Here is a 21087-nt window from a genome sequence, read left to right as displayed (position 1 = left end):
GCAGAACTAGTACAAGTTTGAATCTGTACCAGGTAATTCACAGCTGTAATGAAGAATATAGCAAAATTAACTGGGTTGCAAAATGGTTCCAGTAACACAGAAACAAGACAACAAGCTTACCGCAGCACGTCGGTATGTCTCAGAGCGGTATATTTCTATTTAATATAGGCTTTTTAGTTCATATCGTTTGTCATTTATATATTTTGAATCCGTATTAAAGCAGGAAGGGAATTTGTGTACATTTTATTGTCACACTTTGCTTTAATAAAAGTGCTTGTAACATCTTACATGTGGCTTTGACTCACAAATGAACATTTAGCCCTCCTGGTAGAAAATACAGAGATTGAAATCATGTATCACCATTCTGCATAAAAATACCAAAATATGATTTTGGTCCATATCGCCCAGCCCTACACACAACACACCATAAACCCCGCTGGGATTGTAACTCAGTGAGATGTCTGTTCATAAGATTTTATTATCCCATGACTCTTTATCATTCATGGAAGCCTGATTCCCTGTGAGGTCTGCAGTCTACACCTTGACACTCTTTTACCCCTCTCTCCTTTTTCCTCTATTTTGCATGCATCCCTCAGAGGCAACAAACTAGCTGCCCATATCCCGTTTTTTTTAAACTCTCCCAAAGAGAGAAAGGGAAGGTTAGTAACGCTGCGAAAAGAAGTGCTTCAACTCTAAAACTCCTGTAGCTGTGGCTCCTTGTTGGTATACTGCAGCTTTGTGTAATTGTGGTCTAGCCCTCATTTCAAAAGCAGACTAATGTATCAACAGTAAAATAATTTAGCTTATTACATCCTTGGTAGTTTTTGCTTCTGCATTAAGGTTCATCAGACCTGCGCGGCTGAGCTGTTCCCACTTCAGTATTGCTCTCAGGCTGTTGTTTGCCCTCTTCTCTATGCTGGCTGCTCTGTGCTTCACCATTATGTTTGCCGTTTCTTTCATAAGTAATTGAACTCATCTCTCCCAGTATCCATAAAGACAGGGCCGAGACTTTGCTTTGCTTGGCTGAACATGCCTTTTCTGATCCTCGCTGCACAGCTTCATCAGGGTACTGTAGTATGATGTAATTCAAGACAACAGGCGGGGTTTGGAGAATTGTGTCACAGTGTCTGATCTTCTTTTACCATCTCTCTGTGTGTGCATATCTATATGTGCAATGTGTTGGTGTATGTGCTGTTCGTTGTATGTGTGTGTGTGTGTGTGTGTGTGTGTCTGCCTTTATGCGTTTGTTTTTATGTGTGTGTCATTTGTTGGTTTGTATTGTGATCGTCTGCAGGCCAGACTCTGCAGAAGGTTTTTCTTCTTGTCCTTCTGCTGGTAGTCGTAATGGAGAGAAGGATTGGGAAAATGAATCCACCACCTCCTCCACTCCCTCCAACACCGAGTACACAGGTAGAGACACTGCGCCTGTACCGTTTACGTAGGTCACTGACATTTACGTTGCCACTGTACTGTAACGGAGTAAAGCACATGCTGTTTACTTCCCACAGGACCTAAACTGTATAAGGAACCCAGTGCCAAGTCCAACAAGCACATCATCCAGAATGCTCTGGCTCACTGCTGCCTGGCTGGCAGAGTCAACGAAGGGCAGAAAAACAAGATACTTGATGTATGTTTTTGTAATCTTTGTGTGCATACATATAATTCTCCCTGCACCTAGAGAACATGCACACTGATTAAAAGTGTTTTTTTTCTGCCTGATATGTCACAGGAAATGGAGAAATCCGAAGCTAATAACTTCTTGGTGTTGTTCCGTGATGCCGGCTGCCAGTTCAGGTCCGTTTACATCTACTGCCCCGAGACAGAGGAGATCACCAAACTGGCCGGCATCGGCCCGAGAAGTATCACAACCAAGATGATTGAGGCACTTTACAAGTACAACTCGGACAGGAAGCAGTTCAGCCAGATCCCAGCCAAAACCATGTCCGCCAGTGTGGACGCCATCACCATCACCAGCCATCTGTGGCAGACCAAGAAGCAGGGGACGCCCAAGAAACACCCCTAGTAGGGCCAGACCATTGGGGCACATTTGGATATGTTTCGTTGGAACATAGACAGGAGAATTTGTGGATTTTACTTTTTCATTAAAGGGACACACGCTCCCACTGTTAAAAATCACAACTGGAATGTAGACCACAAATAGGCCTCACAGGTATATTGTTACAAATACAGAGCCAGCTGTGACACTCTAGACTGCTTAAACGAGACACGAGTGTGTACCTGTCAGCATGTGTTATCAATGTTCTCGTGCCAAAAAAAAAAAGAGAAGAAAATAAGAGGCGAGCCAATGCCTTACCTAGTTGAACCACTGAAGCACTGAATGTCACGCCTCTGACGGAGGCAGTTTGGTTTCTCTAAGTTGATCATGTGTGGCCTTATGCTTGTTTTGTGTCATATGGATGCGCTGTGAGCGTTGGTGTCATTTTGTCAGCACCTGTTGAATAACGTCTGTTTGTTGTGTGAACACAAACACAGGTTCTGGGATCAGATTGCATCCCTCTTGTGGTCATTTTAAGGGTGGCATGTCTGTGCTCAGAGGCAGCACTTTTGATGAGAGTTTTGCTGCTATACAGGCATGTAATTTTTTTTTGTTGTTGTTTTTTTTTAACATGTGACTGAAAAACTTACAGGCAGTTGAAATTTGTGTACATGTGTGTATAGTGAAGTGCCAAGAAGAATGAGGAAAATACCTCAGTTGGTGATTGCAATTACTTTCCAAAAGAGGATATGGAGGGCCATCGAACAATTCTGGAAAGCACCTGCAATAGACTCTTAATTTATTTCGTTTTGATAATGCTTTGAAGATATTTTAAAAAGCGTCTTAGATTTTATTCAGAGAAACATAATATACTATACGTATATAAGTTAAATTAGTTTGTATATAATGGCAGTTCCACTCAAAATGAACACATCAGCTTGTAGTAGCTTTTATAATTTATCATGTACTTGTATCCGTATGTTGTCGTTTGGGGCCTTTTATTGTGCTACAGATGCAAAAAGTGTGATCACTCAACAGTAGTAGACTAGACAGAAATCACACACTGTGTCATTAGTCTGTGCAATTTAAGAGTTATTTAAATACTCACCATGTCGCGGTTAGAACTAACAAATACGCAAAATGTCACTTTAATGTGGTTATTGTCTTAACTATTACATCCTCATTGCCCTCAAAGTAGATCACAATTGTAAATAAAATGGATTCACCTATGATAGCACTTCAAGACCCTGTCCACTGTTGTTGAGTCTAATCAAAGATGTTTCCACTTCAGGACTGTCATGCTTATTACTTTACTTTTACATTACCGTTAATTTTTTTATTTTTTTTTAACCATGCATTCCTTCGATATGTGTTGACACTGTACAGATATATTTTGGCATATAGAAATATTTTTTGTAACATTTACCTGTTGGAAGTGTGTACTAAAGAAGCAGCACCGCAGTTGAAGTAAGTGTGTTGAATGAAAAGTGCAGCTGAGGAGGTGAGCTGTATAAAGTGTTATTGAGGCTTTAGTGTGGTATTGTATGAGATCCAGTAAGTATACCGAGAAAATCATAGTATTTTTTCCAATTCTGAATTCATTTTCTTTTTAATTAACAAAATATGCGCAACTGTTCATGGATTTTTGTTGTTTTTCTATTCCTTTGAGCTTTATTAAAATGCAAGCTATCAAGAGTAATTATGGTGTCTCATTTTACACCAGTGTCTCGAGTTAATCATAGTACTACTAACCATAGCGGTGTACTTTGTTTTAAACTGATATTAATGCCAGCTTTCATGAAATCAACCTGTATTTATTATTGTAAAGAGCTTCATAAATAACAGGTTTGTAAATATCATGCGCCTATCCAACACCTTCTGAGATCATTCTCATGATCATCACTGCCATGGCTGAATTAAAGATATTTGCTTTAGTGTCATTTTGAGCTTCACCAACGACCACCTGTGCATTGAGTACAGCATGTACTAACCAGGAGTAACACTACCACGTATCTGCAATTTTTATATCCATAAAGTACTGTGAAAAAATAGCTTATTTTCCTGCCGGCCTGAAATGTAACAGGTTGCTTACTAAATCATATCAGTCTCTGAAATGTAGCATGCCATCTAGTACAGTGCTACGGGGAGTTTTGGAGTGGTACCTGTATACTACAAAGCAAGACCTTTATTTCTCCATTTTAATGTGAATATTGCTGAACAGCTTCCACGAGTTCCTTTCCATCTTTTTGGTTAAATTTGTGCCATAACTGGAAATAAGTGAGGAAGGCAGAATAAGTTAAAGAGGAAACGTTTGGGCCTAAAAGGGCCCCCCCCATTTCCCTGTGCACTCCATTGTCTCTCTAAGTACATACTGTATAGCTATACTATATACTAACCAGTGGTGGAAGAAGTACTCCAATCTTTTTCTTTAAGTAAGAGCAGCAATGTCACAATGAAAGTCCTGCGTTCAAAATCAAACTTAAGTAAAATTACATAAACACTATGAGTGGAACCAGGGTTTTGTCACTGCAGTAGTTTAGTAGTTGTTATATGACAGCAAGGAGTTTTCAATCAATTTTCAATATAAGTAAACAAACAACACAAGTGGGTGAAGCACCAGTAGCCTGTTCATGAGGTCATTACCAGCACAACAGATAGAGCATTACTGTAGTCCAAGCCGACATGTACACAGTGGCGATTGTTGACTTTTTCAACAGGGTATGCCGTGACATTTAAATCCACCACGCAAATACACACGTATCACAATATAAACACTGGAGGGAATAAAAGGAGCCACTACTCACCGCTGGATGTCACATCTGTCAGAACAGGATGATGAGTCTGTTGTTGTGGTTCATGGCCAAAAACTTGAATTCAGGCCGGGCAGCCACAGTGCAGCACTCACATCACGTTTAAGGAATGAATGAGTCGCGCTAATTAGGTGATAAACCCTCAACGATGAGTAAATGAAGTTTCTTTATGAAACCAGAGGCCCCGGGGAGCAAAATATCTCAAAGCAAAACAAAATGCATAGTCCGTGCTCAGTGAGTACTGGAGACAGATATATTGTTCGTACCACTCAGCGTATTCTGTTTAGCGCTTTTAGTTCATAATTTGCTGACTGGCTGAGACCTCCTCTCGCCCGGGTTCGAGGCCGGCATGTCCCGCAGCTGAGGGTAGCACGGCGCGGGCACCTGTTCCTCTTGGTTTACCTTCCCCTCAGTAGTCTACAGAGCAAACATGGTCGTGACCCTCACTGTTGTTCTGCTGAGATCGCTGACGCAGTACGGTTGAATTATCCGCTGGAGTTTCCGCTGACACGCACAAACGCCTCCGGTCGTAAGTTCACTGCCTTACGACCTTTTACGATGCGCGCGAACCCGCTGAAAAAAAAAAAAAAAAAAAAAAAAATACCGCGAGATTTACCAGTTGGATTTTGACGTGCCAAAAGTCAATTAAAAACAATTATTTTAATAAAACATCATAAGAGTCATCTCTTTATGTTTAGCCTAAATATTTTAGGTTTTCGTAATAAAAAAATTTGAATTACGAGTGTCGGTGTTGCTATAGCAACTCAAGGCCATAATCTTGGCGCCGCACATGGCGCCGCATGAACACCGTCAACAAAGTGGCTTTAAATGATTAAAAGTTTTTTTTTTTTTTGTGCAAAGTGGTCCAGTCTAGACTGTTATATTTATGACCAAAAAAAAAATGTTTTGAATATAGCTTCATTGACATGTAGGTGTGGGCAGTATTCTGTCACGAAAGATGTCATTTCGAGTCATGGTATTGTTTAATCTTAAAAAAACAAATATTTTATTTTATTTTTTTATCTGAAAAGAACTCGATAATAATAGCAGTGAAATAGGTGTACTGGAGTAAAAAAATAAAAAAAATTTTTTTTTTAAAAAAGTACAATATTTCTGCCTGAAATGTCGTGGAAGTAGCCTATAAAGTTGCATAAAATAAAGTAGTAGTAAAATACTTGAGTGAATGTACTTAGTTACATCCCACCACTAACGTTAACCTCGTACTTTTTAATTCGCCATCTGATTTCACACAAAACATGTCGTTATTGCTGTGATACGCTGGTGATAACGTGAAGTTATATATAATTGTATATAATATATATATATATAGATATATACTGTACTGTATATACTATGCATTTTATATATTTTTTTACTGCTATTTTATTGCTTTTCTATTATTCTATTATTATTATCTTATTGCTTCTGTAGCGAAAAAAACAAATGTCCCCTCGGGGATTAATAAAGTAAACTACCTAACCTAAGTCTTGGGGTGTCTGGAGGACGGATGGAGGCGGTGCCCCTGCAGGCAGCAGGCAGCAGGAGGAGGGAGGCAGGAAGGAGGCAGCAGCAGCAGCAGGAGGAGGAGGAGGAGGAGGAGGGCTGGGCAGCGACAGACCGCAGAGAAAGATTGCAAAAGGAGGAGGACGCAGTCAGTCCGACGAGGAGGAGGCAAAGACAAAAACGGCGCTCACATTATCGAGCCGAACCGTCGTGACAGCGTCTGCGAACAGCGCGGGAACAGTCCGGGACCTGCGTCTCCACCCCATGTGTCTTTAGACACCGGTGAGCGTTAAATGGCTGCACATTTTGCGTTGGTGTTGGTGAAGCTGTCATTACGCACCGCGCCCGTCCGCCCGTCCGTCCGTCTCCGTCTCTTGTCTCTCTGTCTCTCCTCGGCCCGGCTAGCTCGGCAGTCTGTTAAATTAGCTTTCTCTGAGCTCCGACAGTGACTCGTCATTTGATGTTTTTTTTTTCTTTTTTCTCTCTAATCCGCTCGCTGCTATCTTTACAAAGCTAACAAGTAGCCTAAGCTTCTTAATAATGTTTGACTTGTGGCTCAGTGACAGTGTTATTAGCTAACCATCTCACGCTAGCTTAGCGGGACTGCAGTCCCTGTGTGTGATTATTTGGAAGCTCGATATAAAATAATAAAAATAAAAAAAAAAATAAAAAAAAGGAGCTCTGATGCTCGTTTTATAGATGTTTCTGTGCGACTGTGCAACATAACTGCGGAGGTTTCTCCCTGTCGGGGCAGTAATGTAGGACGTTATTGTCTCCTCTGTAAACAACATGTGGTAAAGCGAGCATCCTTTCAGGCTAAATTAGATTCAGCAGCTGCTGTCAAAAACATCTGCTGCATCTGTACAATCACGTCTCTTGTTTGTTTTAACATTTGAACTTAACTCATGCGTTAGATGTTTAGGTTGGAAGGTTCAAATGCACTGCCTTCACTGTGCTCTGTTCATCTCCTAAGAAAACAAAACAAAACTGGACTATTAACAAAATGATTAGTTGCACTGGATGATTAACTGGATTAGAATAGTCCTAATCCGAGTCTGAGGCTCAGCTGGTGTGCATAAAAACCCCACACATTTACCTAAATTACATCACAGTCACAACAGGCTGCACCGCTGTCAGGGTTTATACACTTTAAATCCTTAAAAAAAAAAAAAAAAATGAACTGCAAAGTAGATCCTGGTGTGAGTTTTCATGCATGTTGAGTTCCAGCTGATCGGGACATGGGCTGTTGTGAAAATATGTGCGTTAGTGTTTATTGAGGTGATTTGTTTTTATTTTGAAAAATATCACATTCATGCAATTCGGCACTAAGCAGCTTCACTCAGGCATCTGATATTTTCTTCAAGAGTAACTGGCCACTAGGGCCGGGGGATTGGACTGAAATTAACAGCAGGTCTATATTAAGGGTGGGGTGGGGGAATCAATACAGTGTCACGAGATTTTGCATTTCAGTATTGTACCTATACAAGGATGCCAAGTATCAGTATTTTAATATATAAATGAATATATTTATCATGTGTATACAACATTTATGACAGTGTTGTCAGTCTGACAATCCCATTTTGCTGCAATGAAAATGACGAGTGAGATGAACAGACTGAAAACCTCTTAGATAAAACAGATGTTGACATTTCCTTGAGGACATATTTTAGTTGAAAAACAGTTAAAAAAAAAATTGCTGTCTTAATATGTTATCGGTCAGCATACATCAAAATGTTAAAAAAAATGGAATAATATCGTATCGTGCCTCAAGCAACGTGACAATGTCGCTCCGTGGGGCCTCCGGTGATTCCACCACTACCAGACTGTGTATATTCATATACTGTATAACTCGATGTCTGAAGAATCAAACCGATGTTCAACGCGATGAACCGAGTCCCACTTTTATGCATTAGTTGACTAAATATTTGTAGGTGGAACTATTGTGTAATTTAGTCAACAGAAACAATAACCAATAACTGGGGTCATGTCATCATAACATGGCTCTGCTGAAAGTTAATGAACGGTAATGTTTGCTTCTTGAGCTTTGTACCTTGATGTTGTCGCTCTCATTCAGCCGTTCAGACAGAATCTGGTCACACGTCCGCCTCAGCGACGCTCAGAGCTTCGATCTGTCTGTAGCCTGAAATTACATAGAAACTGGAAACTATTTTTTAATTATTTTTATTTTTTTATCTTTGCGTGTTGCTCAATTGCTCTTGTCATTGGCAGCCCGTCGTCACCATGACAGCGGAAGAAACCATAAATGTGAAGGAGGTGGAGATCATCAAGGTGATCCTGGACTTTCTCAACGCCAGAAAGTTGCACATCAGCATGCTGGCTCTGGAAAAGGAGAGCGGCGTCATCAATGGACTCTACTCAGACGACATGCTCTTCCTCAGGTAAATGAACTCAACGGGAACAACAACAACACTACACCGTCTGGACACAGACGTTTCAGAATAAATTACTATAATGGAGAAACAATGGGAAACTATTCCAGCCGGAAGTTTAGTGTTTCCAATTGTGTCCTCTACATTGGAAGGCAGTGTAACACTGCACCCCTTTCAGATGTGAGTGGTCCTTTGAAAGTCAGCCAACACGGTGTCATCTACTCAGCGTTTAGGTATTTCATCTTCGAGAGTGAAGCGCCCATGAACAGTGTCATCTTGTCATGGTGCACCTTTCCTAGGAAATACTACCACAGCAATTAGAAAGTTAAATGTGCAGAAAATGTTTATTTTATAAAAAGTCATTTGAGTCGACGTATTTCTGGGACATTTGAATATGAGGACACCATTTTTTGTTTTTGTTTCAGGCAACTGGTCATTGACGGTCAGTGGGATGAGGTCTTGCAGTTCATTCAGCCTTTGGAGTGCATGGACAAGTTTGACGGAAAAAGGTGAGTTCACTGTCTGAATCACTGTCAGTATGTTTAAAATCATGCAAGTCACTCAGCCCTGTATGTACCTTCTTTTTTAATTATATTTTCAGCTCATTGTAATTATTATTATTATTATTATTATTATTATTATTATTATTTGACTTTGCAGCTGAAGTTCTAAACAAACTTCATGTTTTAGTTGTTTTTGATAACAACTGCAAAAACAGAAGTGCTGGATTTACTCCGCAGGTTTCGTTACATCGTCCTCAAGCAGAAGTTTCTGGAGGCTCTGTGCGTGAACAACGCCATGTCGGCAGAAGACGAGCCACAGCATGTAAGTCAGAGGGAGTTTTAAATGTTTCTGAACCTTCCATCGCTGCCTTGAATTCTCATCCTAACGAGCAGACTTTGTAACAGCGCTGCTTTGTCTTCCCACGGACTGTCACTGGTTGTCATGGCAGTAAACAAAAAAAGACTCCATTTTAAAGACGATACGAGAAGCAAACGATGCTTTTTTGACACCTGCAGTGATCTGAATAGAGCTCGCAGCTTTCTGGTTATAAGCGGAGCAGGTTGTGTTTGTGTAAGTGTGCCTGTGAGACTGCGCTCAACAGTGGCTGCATTTACATGCAAGGATCGACGTGACTGTTGGCAACACCGGGGGTCAAGGATTTATCTGGATCTGGATTAAGCTATTTATGTGTGACACACTGGGATTGAGTTCGATCGTTTGTTGTTGTGAATACAAAACTAAACAAAGAATATTTGTTCACCCGTGACATTCCCGCATGTCTGCCAGCAGAAAGGTGCAGCCGGCATCTCTCATGCAACTCTCATGCATCATTAACAATAAGAGTTAGCAATCGATCACAGCAGTTTTGATCACGTCAGGACAAACTCTGCATCACAGCGCAAGTCAGAGTTTGTGCCTATAGCTTAAACCCAAAGTATGATACTTTAAAGCCACAGTAACTCATTTATGATTGGATCAGCTGGCATGTTAACCGGCATTTTTGAGTCATAGCTGTTAGGATGTGCGCCAGTTCAAAACCAGTTTCTCAGGTGAGACTTTATTTCTCTTGAATATCACGATGTCACTAAATATCAATGAGAAACATTCGCATGAGTGCTGGTGGCCACCGTGTAATAAACCCTTGCAGAATCTTAACTTAATTCTGCTGATCTGTAATAATTTACCTGCCAAATAAGAAATATATTTGACACACACTCTTCCAAATAGTCACACATGCAGAGACACTAGTCCGTTGATCCTCTTAAATTAGGCGAGCTGTGGGTCGGCTGTCACATGACCTCGCCGTGGATGCAATTTGTAACACTGTGCCAGAGCATATCGTGTCCCATTAACTGGATTAACTCGCACCTCTTTGGAAATCTCCGGATATTATCGGTGTGCATCCTCACTAGCCGTAATCCGTTTGAGGGGGCGGTATTGCTTGTTGTGATACGGGCTTGATTGTGCGCTGGTCATGACTTTTCAGCAGGACTACATTTTAGGAATAAGAAAAAAAGAGTTTCCCCTGCTTTTGTGGATCAGTATTGAAGCTAACATGCACAAGAAATCTCACTCCTGAAGATAAAACTTCAGAAAAGGAACCACTTTTCTCTCCCATTTAGAGACAAACTCCTCCTCTCATCTGCAACAGTTCGAAATAAATTAAAAATTAAAAAAAATCTGCTTTTTAATGTTTTCAGTTGGAGTTCACCATGCAGGAAGCAGTCAAGTGCCTCCATGCCCTGGAGGAGTTCTGTCCCTCGAAAGATGACTACAGCAAACTGTGTCTGCTCCTCACACTGCCTCGCCTCACAAACCACGCTGAGTTCAAGGCAAGATTTTTGCTCTTATAGATTGGGACTTTAATAACATTTCAGCAGTGAAGGACGAAGTAAATGTTATACTATTCATTTGCGTCAAGGCTCCACTGAAAGTACCATTTCACAATTTAAGGTTTTACGTTGGTGCGTTTTGATTTGTCCGTTGGTGTCCCACAGGACTGGAACCCGAGCACGGCCAGGGTGCAGTGTTTTGAGGAGGCGTGCACCATGGTAGCAGAGTTCATCCCTGCTGACAGGAAGCTGAGCGAGGCTGGATTCAAGGCCAGCAGGGATCGACTCTTCCAGCTGCTCCTGAAGGGAGTCCTGTACGAGTGCTGTGTGGAGTTCTGCCAGGTGCGAACTTCTGAAACTGAAAATCAATAACTGTGCTTTGAACTGCTCTGTGCCTCTAAACTGATCAACATCAGTACAGATGAGTTGGTTCAATGATATTTGGAGTGTTAAACTTACAAGTTGTTGTGTACAGAGCAAGGCGACCGGCGAGGAGATCACCGAGAGTGAGGTCCTGCTGGGCGTCGACATGCTGTGCGGTAACGGCTGCGACGACCTCGACTTGTCTCTGCTCTCCTGGATGCAGAACCTCGCTCACAGCGTCTTCTCCTGCGCCTTCGAACAGAAGCAGCTCAACATCCACGTGGACCGCTTGGTCAAGCCTGCTAAGACGGGCTACGCCGACCTCCTCACCCCGCTCATCAGCAAACTGTCTCCCTACCCGGCCTCCCCCTTCGCCGACCCCAGTCCGCTGACACCTACATGACACGCTCCTTGAACCCGGCGTTGGACGGGTTGTCCTACGGGCTGTCTGGCCAGGATAAGAGAGCGAGCGGCGGTGACATAGCGCCGGGGAAAGGGGTCTCTCCCATGTCCCACTCATTTGCCAACTTCCATTACCCCGGGGCAGGAGGGCAGAGCCTGACCAGGAGTCTCATGATGGAGAGCTCCGACTGCCACAGCATCTTCGAGGAGTCCCCTGAAACGTAAGAGTTCAGACTGGGAGTTAAACCCGCTTCTGTCACTCGGTGGAGCTCTGTGGCTGCTTTCAGTTTGTACAATACCGTCCCAGACGTCTTACAAGATCTGTTCCTTTTCTTGTGTTTTCTCCATGAAGGTCGAGGACAGACACGCCCGTGGATAAGATGATGAGCTCAGGTGGAGCTCAGAACATGCGTCCCGACTCGGCTCCAGGCGAGGACGCGCCGTCAGCTGGATCTGCTGACAGGAATGAGGTAAACATCACCTTTGCTCTTTAACTTGTCAGACGTGTTGTATGCATGTCAGCTGTTATAATACAAAGGAAGTGCTGAGTTTTGTCATGCTCCCGCATTGTTTTCTTTCCTTTATGGGTGTTGCCTGCAGTGATGGTGTCCTTTCTGATGAATCTTTTTTTGGCATGCTGTGTCTGAGTCATCCTCCTCCTGCAAGTATGACTTACAGCCGAGTCGCTGTCAAGGCTGACATGCTTGCTCAGAGGGATATTTTGGCTGTCTGAGCTCCTTTTTGCTCTGTTGTCCAGTCTGGATGAAAGTACATAAAGGGCAGGGGCTTCTGTGTGTGTGTGTGTGTGTGTGTGTGTGTGTGTGTGTGTGTGTGTGTGTGTGTGTGTGTGTGTGTGTGTGTGTGTGTGTGTGTGTGTGTGTGTGTGTGTGTGTGTGTGTGTGTGTGTTAACATACTTAGTTATTTGCACATAGACTCTCAGGGAGCGATAGAAAATACAAACCTCATACTCAGTCACAATTTGTGCTCCGTCTCTGAGTCATAACTATTCCATAAATCCACCTGGAAACAAGTGAAGCCGGGGTAGGCAGAAACCGCCCGGGTGGATTTGGTGTCTGGTCAGTGGGGACTCGTGGCTCGAGAAGCTGAGTCAAAAATGACTCGTTCTTGCCCTCCCGTTGCCCGTAAACACAGCATTAGCGCAGTATCTGTGTCTGTCTGCCTCGTGCTTTCTATTCTGGTTTCCCGTGTGCAGCTCAGTGTGAAGTTAGTGCCTTCCTGTCACCCGGGAGACACAAAAAGAGGCCAGAAACAGAAGCAGGCTTCGGGGCCTCTGTGATCACATCCCTCCCCTCTCTTTCTTGTTTTCCTCTCTGCCTTCCAACCCTTTTTCCTCGGGGTTGGCACAACGCCAGTTTCTCTCCCCGCCTCAAACACGCAGTCGAATTGTTCCCATCGGTTTGTCGGGACAGGAAGCGGAAGACAGAGAGGCGAAGTGGCCCGTCCTCAGCTCTCAGTCGGACCCTTCTTCCTCCTCTTGATACCCGAACTGACAAAAGAACGGGGAGGAGCGGGGCTCACATGATCACAAGGCTACCTTTGAACAGTGTCGAAGCGCCTTGTGTCGCCAGTTTCAACTGTGTAACCCTAAATTCGTACGTTTCTTTTAAGTCAGTAGGTTATAAAAAAAATAAAAATAATAAGTGCTGCTTATTTAAAATGAATGCAACAGTAAATTAAAACCGTCATGAATGCACAGCATGACGTCATCCATCACAACTGCTTGTTGGACGGTCCGATAGCGTCAGGAAACTTCCCGTCATCTCTATTTTTAAATGCGACAACAACCTCGTCACCCCACGTTTTATTGCCGCCATCCAGATCAGGTATAAACACTTCCGACATCTGACGTGTTTGGACAATACTCCGCTTGTGCTCTTGCATAAACCCCGCAGTACAGCACGGCACAACAGAGAAATGAAATGGTAGTTTCCTGACATTTAACAAACTTAATGCGCTGCATCCCTCTCGTGTCCAACATGCACTAACAGCGTCTCGTTTCATCCCCAGCTCCGTGACTCAACAGAGAAGTACGAGGAGTTTTACCGCCAGCGTCTCCGTGTGCAGCAGCACCTGGAGCAGAAGCAGCAGCAGAGGCAGATGTACCAGCAGATGCTGCTGGAGGGGGGCGTCCAGCAGGAGCCCCCGCCCAGCGACATGCAGCACAGCCTCACCGAGAAGTTCCTCAACAGGTACAGACGCGGCTGGAGGTGCACGGGGAGCGCGCACATATGCTGTATGCCACGTAGGCGCCCGTCAAGTCGTGTCGCAAAAGGTCAGCGTAGTGGTGGTGCAGCTTGCACCAATCCAGCCTGCTAATTACCGCGCGGGTTTTAATATCCTCAAACAAAAGAAGGAGCAGCTGTCGGAAAAGGTGAAGTCGACATATTAACACCCTGAAAAGGATGAGTCCCGTGTGGCTTTCCCTCGCCCGACATGCACACACACACACACAGACACACACACACACACACACACACACACACACACACACACACACACACACACACACACACACACACCCTCCAATCCACGTTGCACCATCTGCTCTGATCAGCTACATCACATCACATGGAGCCATCACCTCAAGTGTGGAGCCAGACTCCACCCAAAACTAGAAATATCCTACATGTATTCTACCACGTTAGTGTGCCTTCAAACCACCACATAATCAGTACATTTAGCTTCCACTCACTGATAAAAAAAAAAAAAAATGAGGTGGGGGAATATTGTTTTTTTGCTTTGTCAGCAGGACAAAGGCCCTTTGATTTGCCCCCAGAGACGTTCCTCCCAGTCCCAGTCTCCCCTACCTCTCCCTGTCTCTGTTGCCCTCTACATTATTCACAAGGGTAGCTGTGCATAATGACATCATTACTTCAATTTTTCTTTGTCCTCCTCCCATCGTGGTTTTGACTAGATTTAACGAGCCTGTCAGGCCCTCGGCTGAAGTGAAATGCAAAGGAGTTTCCCCTCCTTTAACAAACGACTTTAAAAGAAAGGGAAGGACTAAAAGAAATGTGTTTGTGGAGACAGACCTGCATTTGGTTTGTGCAGGTCCATCCAGAAACTGGAGGAGCTCAACGTGGGGATGGAGAATTTAGGTGAGGAGGTGAAGTCTCTGGCCCAGCAGTGCAACGGCAACGGGAACCCACCGGCCTCTGAGGATAACAATAACCCTCCATCTGCGACCCCAGAGGAGAGCTGCACCCGAGGGGGAGGGGTGCTCAGCAGCACCCCACAACGCCCCGTGGGGGGCCGCCCAGTCCCGCCTCCAAATGAGTCCCCTGTTGTCTCGCAGAGGTAGGGCCAATTCAGTTTTTGCTTTTTACAAGAAAGCTTGTTGAATTAGACGGTGAATGCGCTTCCTATTTGTTGACAGTGAGCAGAAACCGAAAGGTGAACAAAGTGACTCTCCAGGATCCCTATCACAAAGTAAAGAGGTAGGATGGACGCAAACATGTTAACAAGAAAAGCCACCGATTAAAACACGATTAGTGATTAGACACCGTTAGTTTTAGTTTGTAACTCAAACATTAGCTGTTATTTGATCTGACGTTCTTCTTTATTAAACATATTAAACCTTTTTTGTCGTAAAAGGATATAGGATAATGCTAATTTATCTTCTGACTAAGCAGATTATAAATTTCATCTGAATGGCAGTGATGTCACGCTGGCATCACAACGGTATCCGCGTGTGCGTGTGTGTGTGTGTGTGCGCCGTGTGTGTTTTCAGGGCGATAAACCAAAAAGCCTGTTTGTACCAGTGCATTCTTTGGAGGATACTCAGGCTATTCGAGCTGTTGCCTTTCATCCGTCTGGAAATCTGTATGCTGTGGGATCCAACTCCAAAACGCTGCGCGTGTGCGCTTATCCAGAGTTGCTGGACCCGAGGTAACATCTCAGCAGTCAGACGAAGCACTTCAAATTAAAAGACAAATACACTTGTCAAAAAGTTGAACCAAATACCGCGCGTACATAATCACCCAACGGGAATATTAATGTTCTACAGACGTTCTCCTCGCAATGAGCACGTCCCTTTTTGCCAAATTATCGATATGATTGGGTTTCCTGTATCTAAAGTATTCACGCATGCAGAGGTAACTTGAGTTTTCTTGTAGTGGCGTAAACTTTCAATTTAATACCGTTAATCTTCACATGATGGCGAATATTAAGATTGAGAAAAATGGGAAATTTGTACTTGTCACGCTAATGAAAAAAAAAATTGCAGTTGTTTATCTCAAGTTATTTCACTCCAGGTCCCCGAATAAGGTGTTTGTGCCATTAGACAATTTACTTCAGATAAAAATTCATTCTTCACTTTTGAAGCGGCAACAAAAACACTGTCGCCGTGAGGTCACCACAAATGTCGTCTGCACGTGGAAAGAAAGGATTTACTTTGAGAACTTCTCCTCCATGTTGCGTTGAGAGTTCATGCTGTAAAATACGTGGAACTTGACACAAACGGGCATACATGCGTAGTTTACCGCCACGTCTGATCTTTCTTCTTTTCTTTTTTTTTTAAATTCTCCTACTCCGCTCTTCCTTCTCCTCAGCAACTTAAGTCCAACGAAGCAGCCGGTCGTTCGCTTCAAAAGGAACAAACACCACAAAGGGTCCATCTACTGCGTGGCTTGGAGCCACTGTGGGCAGCTGCTGGCTACAGGCTCTAATGACAAATATGTCAAAGTCCTACCTTTCAGCGCGGAGACGTGCAACGCCACAGGTGAGCGGTCTCTACGTGAACACCCCCGCCCCCCCCCGCCCCTCTCCTCCCCCGTTTGTTGGCGTCAGTGTTCTCATTTTTGTTTGTGTTTGTTGTTCCCAGGCCCAGACCTGGAGTTCAGCATGCATGACGGTACCATCAGGGACCTGGCCTTCATGGAGGGTCCAGAGAGCGGAGGAGCCATCTTAATCAGCGCCGGAGCAGGAGACTGTAACATCTACACCACCGACTGTCAGAGAGGACAGGGTCTGCACGCCCTCAGCGGACACACGGGTACGCTTGACCGCCCCGTCCCCCGCGCCTGTCCGTCCGAGCTCAAACATCACGGTCCAAGAGGAGAGTGCATGATGTGTCTCCTCTGTCCAGGTCACATTCTGTCTCTGTACACGTGGGGAGGCTGGATGATCGCCTCCGGCTCTCAGGACAAGACGGTGCGTTTCTGGGACCTCAGGGTGCCCAGCTGTGTGCGAGTAGTGGGAACGGCTTTCCACGGCTCAGGTACGGCTCACGTGTGTCCCGAGCTTCACCTCCAGGACACCAGAACCGACAAGATACCAGAAGTAGCCGTTCCTCTATAACAGAAAAATAAATTGAATGTCATTACAGATGACCCCCATCTCCTTAACTACACAGGCAGCCCTGTTGCCTCGGTAGCAGTCGATCCCAGTGGCCGTCTCCTGGCAACAGGACAGGAAGACAGTGCGTGCATGCTGTATGACATCCGAGGAGGACGCATCGTCCAGGTGTACCGGCCGCACAGCAGCGACGTTCGGTCCGTTCGGTTTTCCCCTGGAGCTCACTACCTGCTCACCGGCTCCTATGACACAAAGGTCATAGTCACCAACCTCCAAGGTACGTCTCATCACGAGAGAATATCGCCTCTCAGTAGAGGCGAGGTGTTTATTTAGCATTTGTGTCTTTATTTGGGGCCATTAGGGGTGGGCAATACGGATAAAAATCCCTTGCGGTATGGGTAGTTTTACATTGAATTATTATTACATTTCATTCAGCTGGCGCTTTTATCCAAAGCGACTTACAGTAAGTGCATTTCAACCATGAGGGTACAAACCCCAGAACAACAGGAATCAAGAAAATACAATTTTCTTCAAGAAAGCCAAACTGCAAAGTGCTAAAAGTAAGTGCCATTTTAAGCGCTACTAAAGTTCTACTGTTCAAGGTAAAGTCGGAAGGTGTGTTTTTAGTTTGGGGGGGTTAGATGTAGCCACACGTAGCTGTCCTGATGTCGTTGGGGAGCTCATTCCACCATTTAGGAGCCAATTAGGTTAGGTTAGGTTAGGTAGTTACTTTATTAATCCCCGAGGGGACATTTTTTAATTATGCAGTAAAAGCCACTTCAAATAGCCACCTGCGGCCGGCTGCCTTCCAGTTTCCAGCCCGTTTAATTGAGTGGATTCTAAGCATTTATTCGGAACATTAAATTGACGTTAGGGCTTGCGTACAAAAACATAACGTTTGAATAGATATTATTGAAACGTTCATAAATTAATAAAATGTATGAATTTTTTTTTTAAAAGTCCGATTTTTCTGTGAAGTCAGTTGAAAAACACAAAATAGATCAACTGAGAAGAAGGAAGGTTTGTTATTGGCCAAACCAGAATTAAACAAAACAACTTCCTTGATACGTTCAGAAAGACTGTGTATGTTGACAAAAAGCAGTACGGCTAAAGGGGGAGCACGTGCAGTTATACACCTGGAGATATTTAAGAGACGCGTGCAAACTATACAGAAAAAACCCTCTTGCATGTAAAATGCGCATGTTTTTTTGTTTTTTATATATATATATGTTGTCGAATTTATCAGCAGACAACTACAATGGATTTAAAGCTCCTTTGATTTATCTCCTTTAACTCTTTGAGATTCAGTTACTCTTCAGGAGATGCAGAGATCTTCTGTATGTGCAAAGATTAAATTTCCAGATTAAATGTCGATCCGAATCGATCATCGACCCAATTAAGGATTTTACGGGCGTGACCTTAAACGTTACAGACTGGATCGGAGGAGCCCGATTTTGAATCTTAAATATCAAACGTGTTTGACATTTACTTTAACTTCCTGTTCTGTGAAAGGAGCAACGAGGGACTATTGAGCAGAAAAGAAACTGACCAGGAAGCGTCGCCAATCTTCATACAGTAATACCAGTATAGAGAGACATCTCCATGGCATGAGAAAAGGCAGATAATGGATACAAGTATCTACACATGTAAGGATCACAGATTTCTCTGCCCTCCACCTGTGTGCAGCTTGTAGCAGTAGCTTGCACTGGCCCCATTTGAGACTGAAAATAAAACTTCTATCTTGACTCACCTCCGGTTTGAACTGCAAAATTTCCGAGCCGAGCCGATTCCTCGTCTTCTCCGACAGGCTTTCATCCACAGTCTTTTTTTTTTCTTTTCTTTTTCTTCCTATTTCGTTTTCCGGGCGCTTGACTCGGCACACACAAGTGCAAACAGCTGACAATGGTCGGGCCTCCGTGCTGGTTTGCTTCGAAGTCTCGTTTGTCTCGCGAGTTCCCGTTTGGTACGAAAAGCCAAGTGTGTGTGTGTGTGTGTGTGTGTGTGTGTGTGTGTGTGTGTGTGTGTGTGTGTGTGTGTGTGTGTGTGTGTGTGTGTGTGTTCGGAGTTCCCGACGGAATCTTCCGGTGCGTGCATTTTTAAGATTGAAATATTACAAATCTGTCGTGGAGTCTGTGGTTTCTACACATTTTTAAAAATCTGTTAAGATTTGAAAAATCCTCCAGTGTGCGCCGGGTCTAAGCGATTGTATTGTGGCGGGTCTGAAGAGTGTGTGTGTGTGTGTGTGTGTGTCACGGTTTCCTGTCTCCTCTGTGTGTTCCAGGTGACCTGACCAAACCGTTGCCTCAGACCGTGGTGGGAGAGCACGGCGACAAGGTCATTCAGTGTCGATGGCACACACACGACCTGTCCTTCCTCTCGTCCTCTGCTGACCGCACTGTCACACTGTGGACACACAACCCCTAACAGACACACACACACACACACAGACACACACACACACACAGACAGACAACCTGTTGCTGTAATCTGAGACACACATTCCCTTTTAAAAGAATAATGCTCCTCCTGCACTGTAAACACTGACACACCCTTCCAACACACCTGACAGTCTGAAACACGCACGCACGCACGCACACACACACACACACACACACACACACACACACACACACACACACACACACACACACGAGTCTTTCCCCTCCTGCCTGTAGGAAACCAAATGGATACGACCCTGGGACACATCAAAAGCACACATGTTGCATGTTCTCCTTTCTCTTCACATGTCTCTTATGAATCTCCCTGATCACACTGAGGTGTAAAACTGCAGGATCATTCTTTTCTCTCTCTTAATCCACGCGGCGTCATCCTACATTTTCTCTCCCCCACACTCAAGCCATCAGTTGCTGCATGTCCTTTTCACCGAGGAGTTTGACGGGACAGGAGCGCTTCGTTTCATGATGGTGCCTTCCAGTTTCCATGACAAAAATGTAACCCGAAACGATAATATGGGTAATTTTTCAAATATCAAATTTTGTTAAATCATATTGAGAAATCGTACATTCCTTCTTTTTTTTTTTTTTTTTTTGGTGTATAATTTTCTTACAGCTGGTGTAACGCTGCTACCGGTTAGGAAAACAAAAGTCGATGTGAAGTGAATTTTTTTTTTCAGTGCATCAGTGGCGAGCTCGTCCTGTCCGGAGGCCGAGTCTGTGGCGGTCGTGTACGTTCTGTCGATCAGTCAGCTGTGGCTTCCCTGTGGGACGTGCCGATGTCTGCGGTTGCCGTAGCCACCGCATTTACTCGAAAGGTGTAAATTAGCTCGTGCGTTCGTTTTAAAATTTCAAATCAGTGTTCGTGCGCTGAAGCTGTTACGATGTCTTGCAGTGTCTTTGCTTGCAACGGAAGAAAGTTATTATGTCAAGGGGAAATACGGCGTGTAACTTTTGGCCGGGCACGCTTGGATTCAGTTCGTGTTCAAACGCTTCGATTTGCCTGCTGCCGTTTTAGTACAATAACAGCAGGTGTCAGTCTTTGCTCATAACAAAGGGTCTAACCGCACGCACAATGACATCTGTTTGGAAGGGTGATTTTATATTTATTTAGAGCCAGTATTTTGGGGCAGATGCATCGTACTCATTTCTTCTGTTCTCCACGCGCACTTTGTCTTTTAACGTTGTCTTCTAATATTAATTTACTTACAAAGATGCATATTTAAGTTTATATGTTAATGTATAGTATACTGTATATTGTTTAAACAAAGGAGGCCAAACTAATGCGTACATAGATGTATTTATTTCGGTTGTGTTTACGTATGTACAGTTATCGGTTTGATTTTGAAATGCTAGTGGCTCTTCTGTTAAAGCCTTTCTAACTCTTTTGTTTTTAAAAGTGACTTAAATTAATTCAAGCTAACTGAAGTGTGATTGCCGGTACGTTCAATAAAGTGTCTTTTACACAAAACTGGGTGCTTTGTTGAAATGAATACTTCACATTAAAATTTTTTTTT

At 43.8% G+C, this 21087-nt stretch overlaps 2 protein-coding genes across 3 annotated transcripts in view; both read left to right on the top strand.

The window, feature by feature from the left end:
* The window catches only part of camsap2b (calmodulin regulated spectrin-associated protein family, member 2b), a 36305-nt gene extending 32369 nt beyond the window's left edge, over window positions 1–3936 (top strand). Inside the window, exons 19-22 of one of the 2 annotated variants that reach the window (XM_069706201.1) lie at window positions 597–659; window positions 1295–1410; window positions 1509–1627; window positions 1730–3936. In XM_069706201.1, the coding sequence (XP_069562302.1) occupies window positions 597–659; window positions 1295–1410; window positions 1509–1627; window positions 1730–2023 (592 nt within the window). In that variant the 3' untranslated portion in view covers window positions 2024–3936. The remainder of the gene's footprint in view (window positions 1–596; window positions 660–1294; window positions 1411–1508; window positions 1628–1729) is intronic. The other variant, XM_069706202.1, reaches the window with a different exon arrangement.
* Window positions 3937–6394: 2458 nt separating this feature from the next.
* Window positions 6395–21041, top strand: wdr47a (WD repeat domain 47a). Its single transcript, XM_069706205.1, is given in 18 exon segments — window positions 6395–6591; window positions 8539–8708; window positions 9125–9208; window positions 9440–9524; window positions 10904–11035; window positions 11201–11377; window positions 11511–11760; window positions 11763–12021; window positions 12153–12270; window positions 13830–14011; window positions 14874–15119; window positions 15199–15259; window positions 15553–15710; window positions 16373–16542; window positions 16645–16815; window positions 16909–17040; window positions 17176–17394; window positions 19399–21041. Coding segments are annotated over 17 exon segments (2745 nt in total). The 5' UTR covers window positions 6395–6591; window positions 8539–8550; the 3' UTR covers window positions 19542–21041.
* Window positions 21042–21087: the final 46 nt, after the last annotated feature.

The sequence above is a fragment of the Brachyistius frenatus genome, unplaced genomic scaffold (assembly GCF_029030835.1).
Source record: "Brachyistius frenatus isolate BFR_SWC_R1_liver_20210118 unplaced genomic scaffold, ASM2903083v1 Contig_61, whole genome shotgun sequence".
Taxonomy (NCBI): Eukaryota; Metazoa; Chordata; class Actinopteri; family Embiotocidae; genus Brachyistius; species Brachyistius frenatus.
The sequence above is the reverse complement of the archived record's forward strand: the minus strand, read 5'-3'. Positions and strand labels throughout refer to the sequence as shown.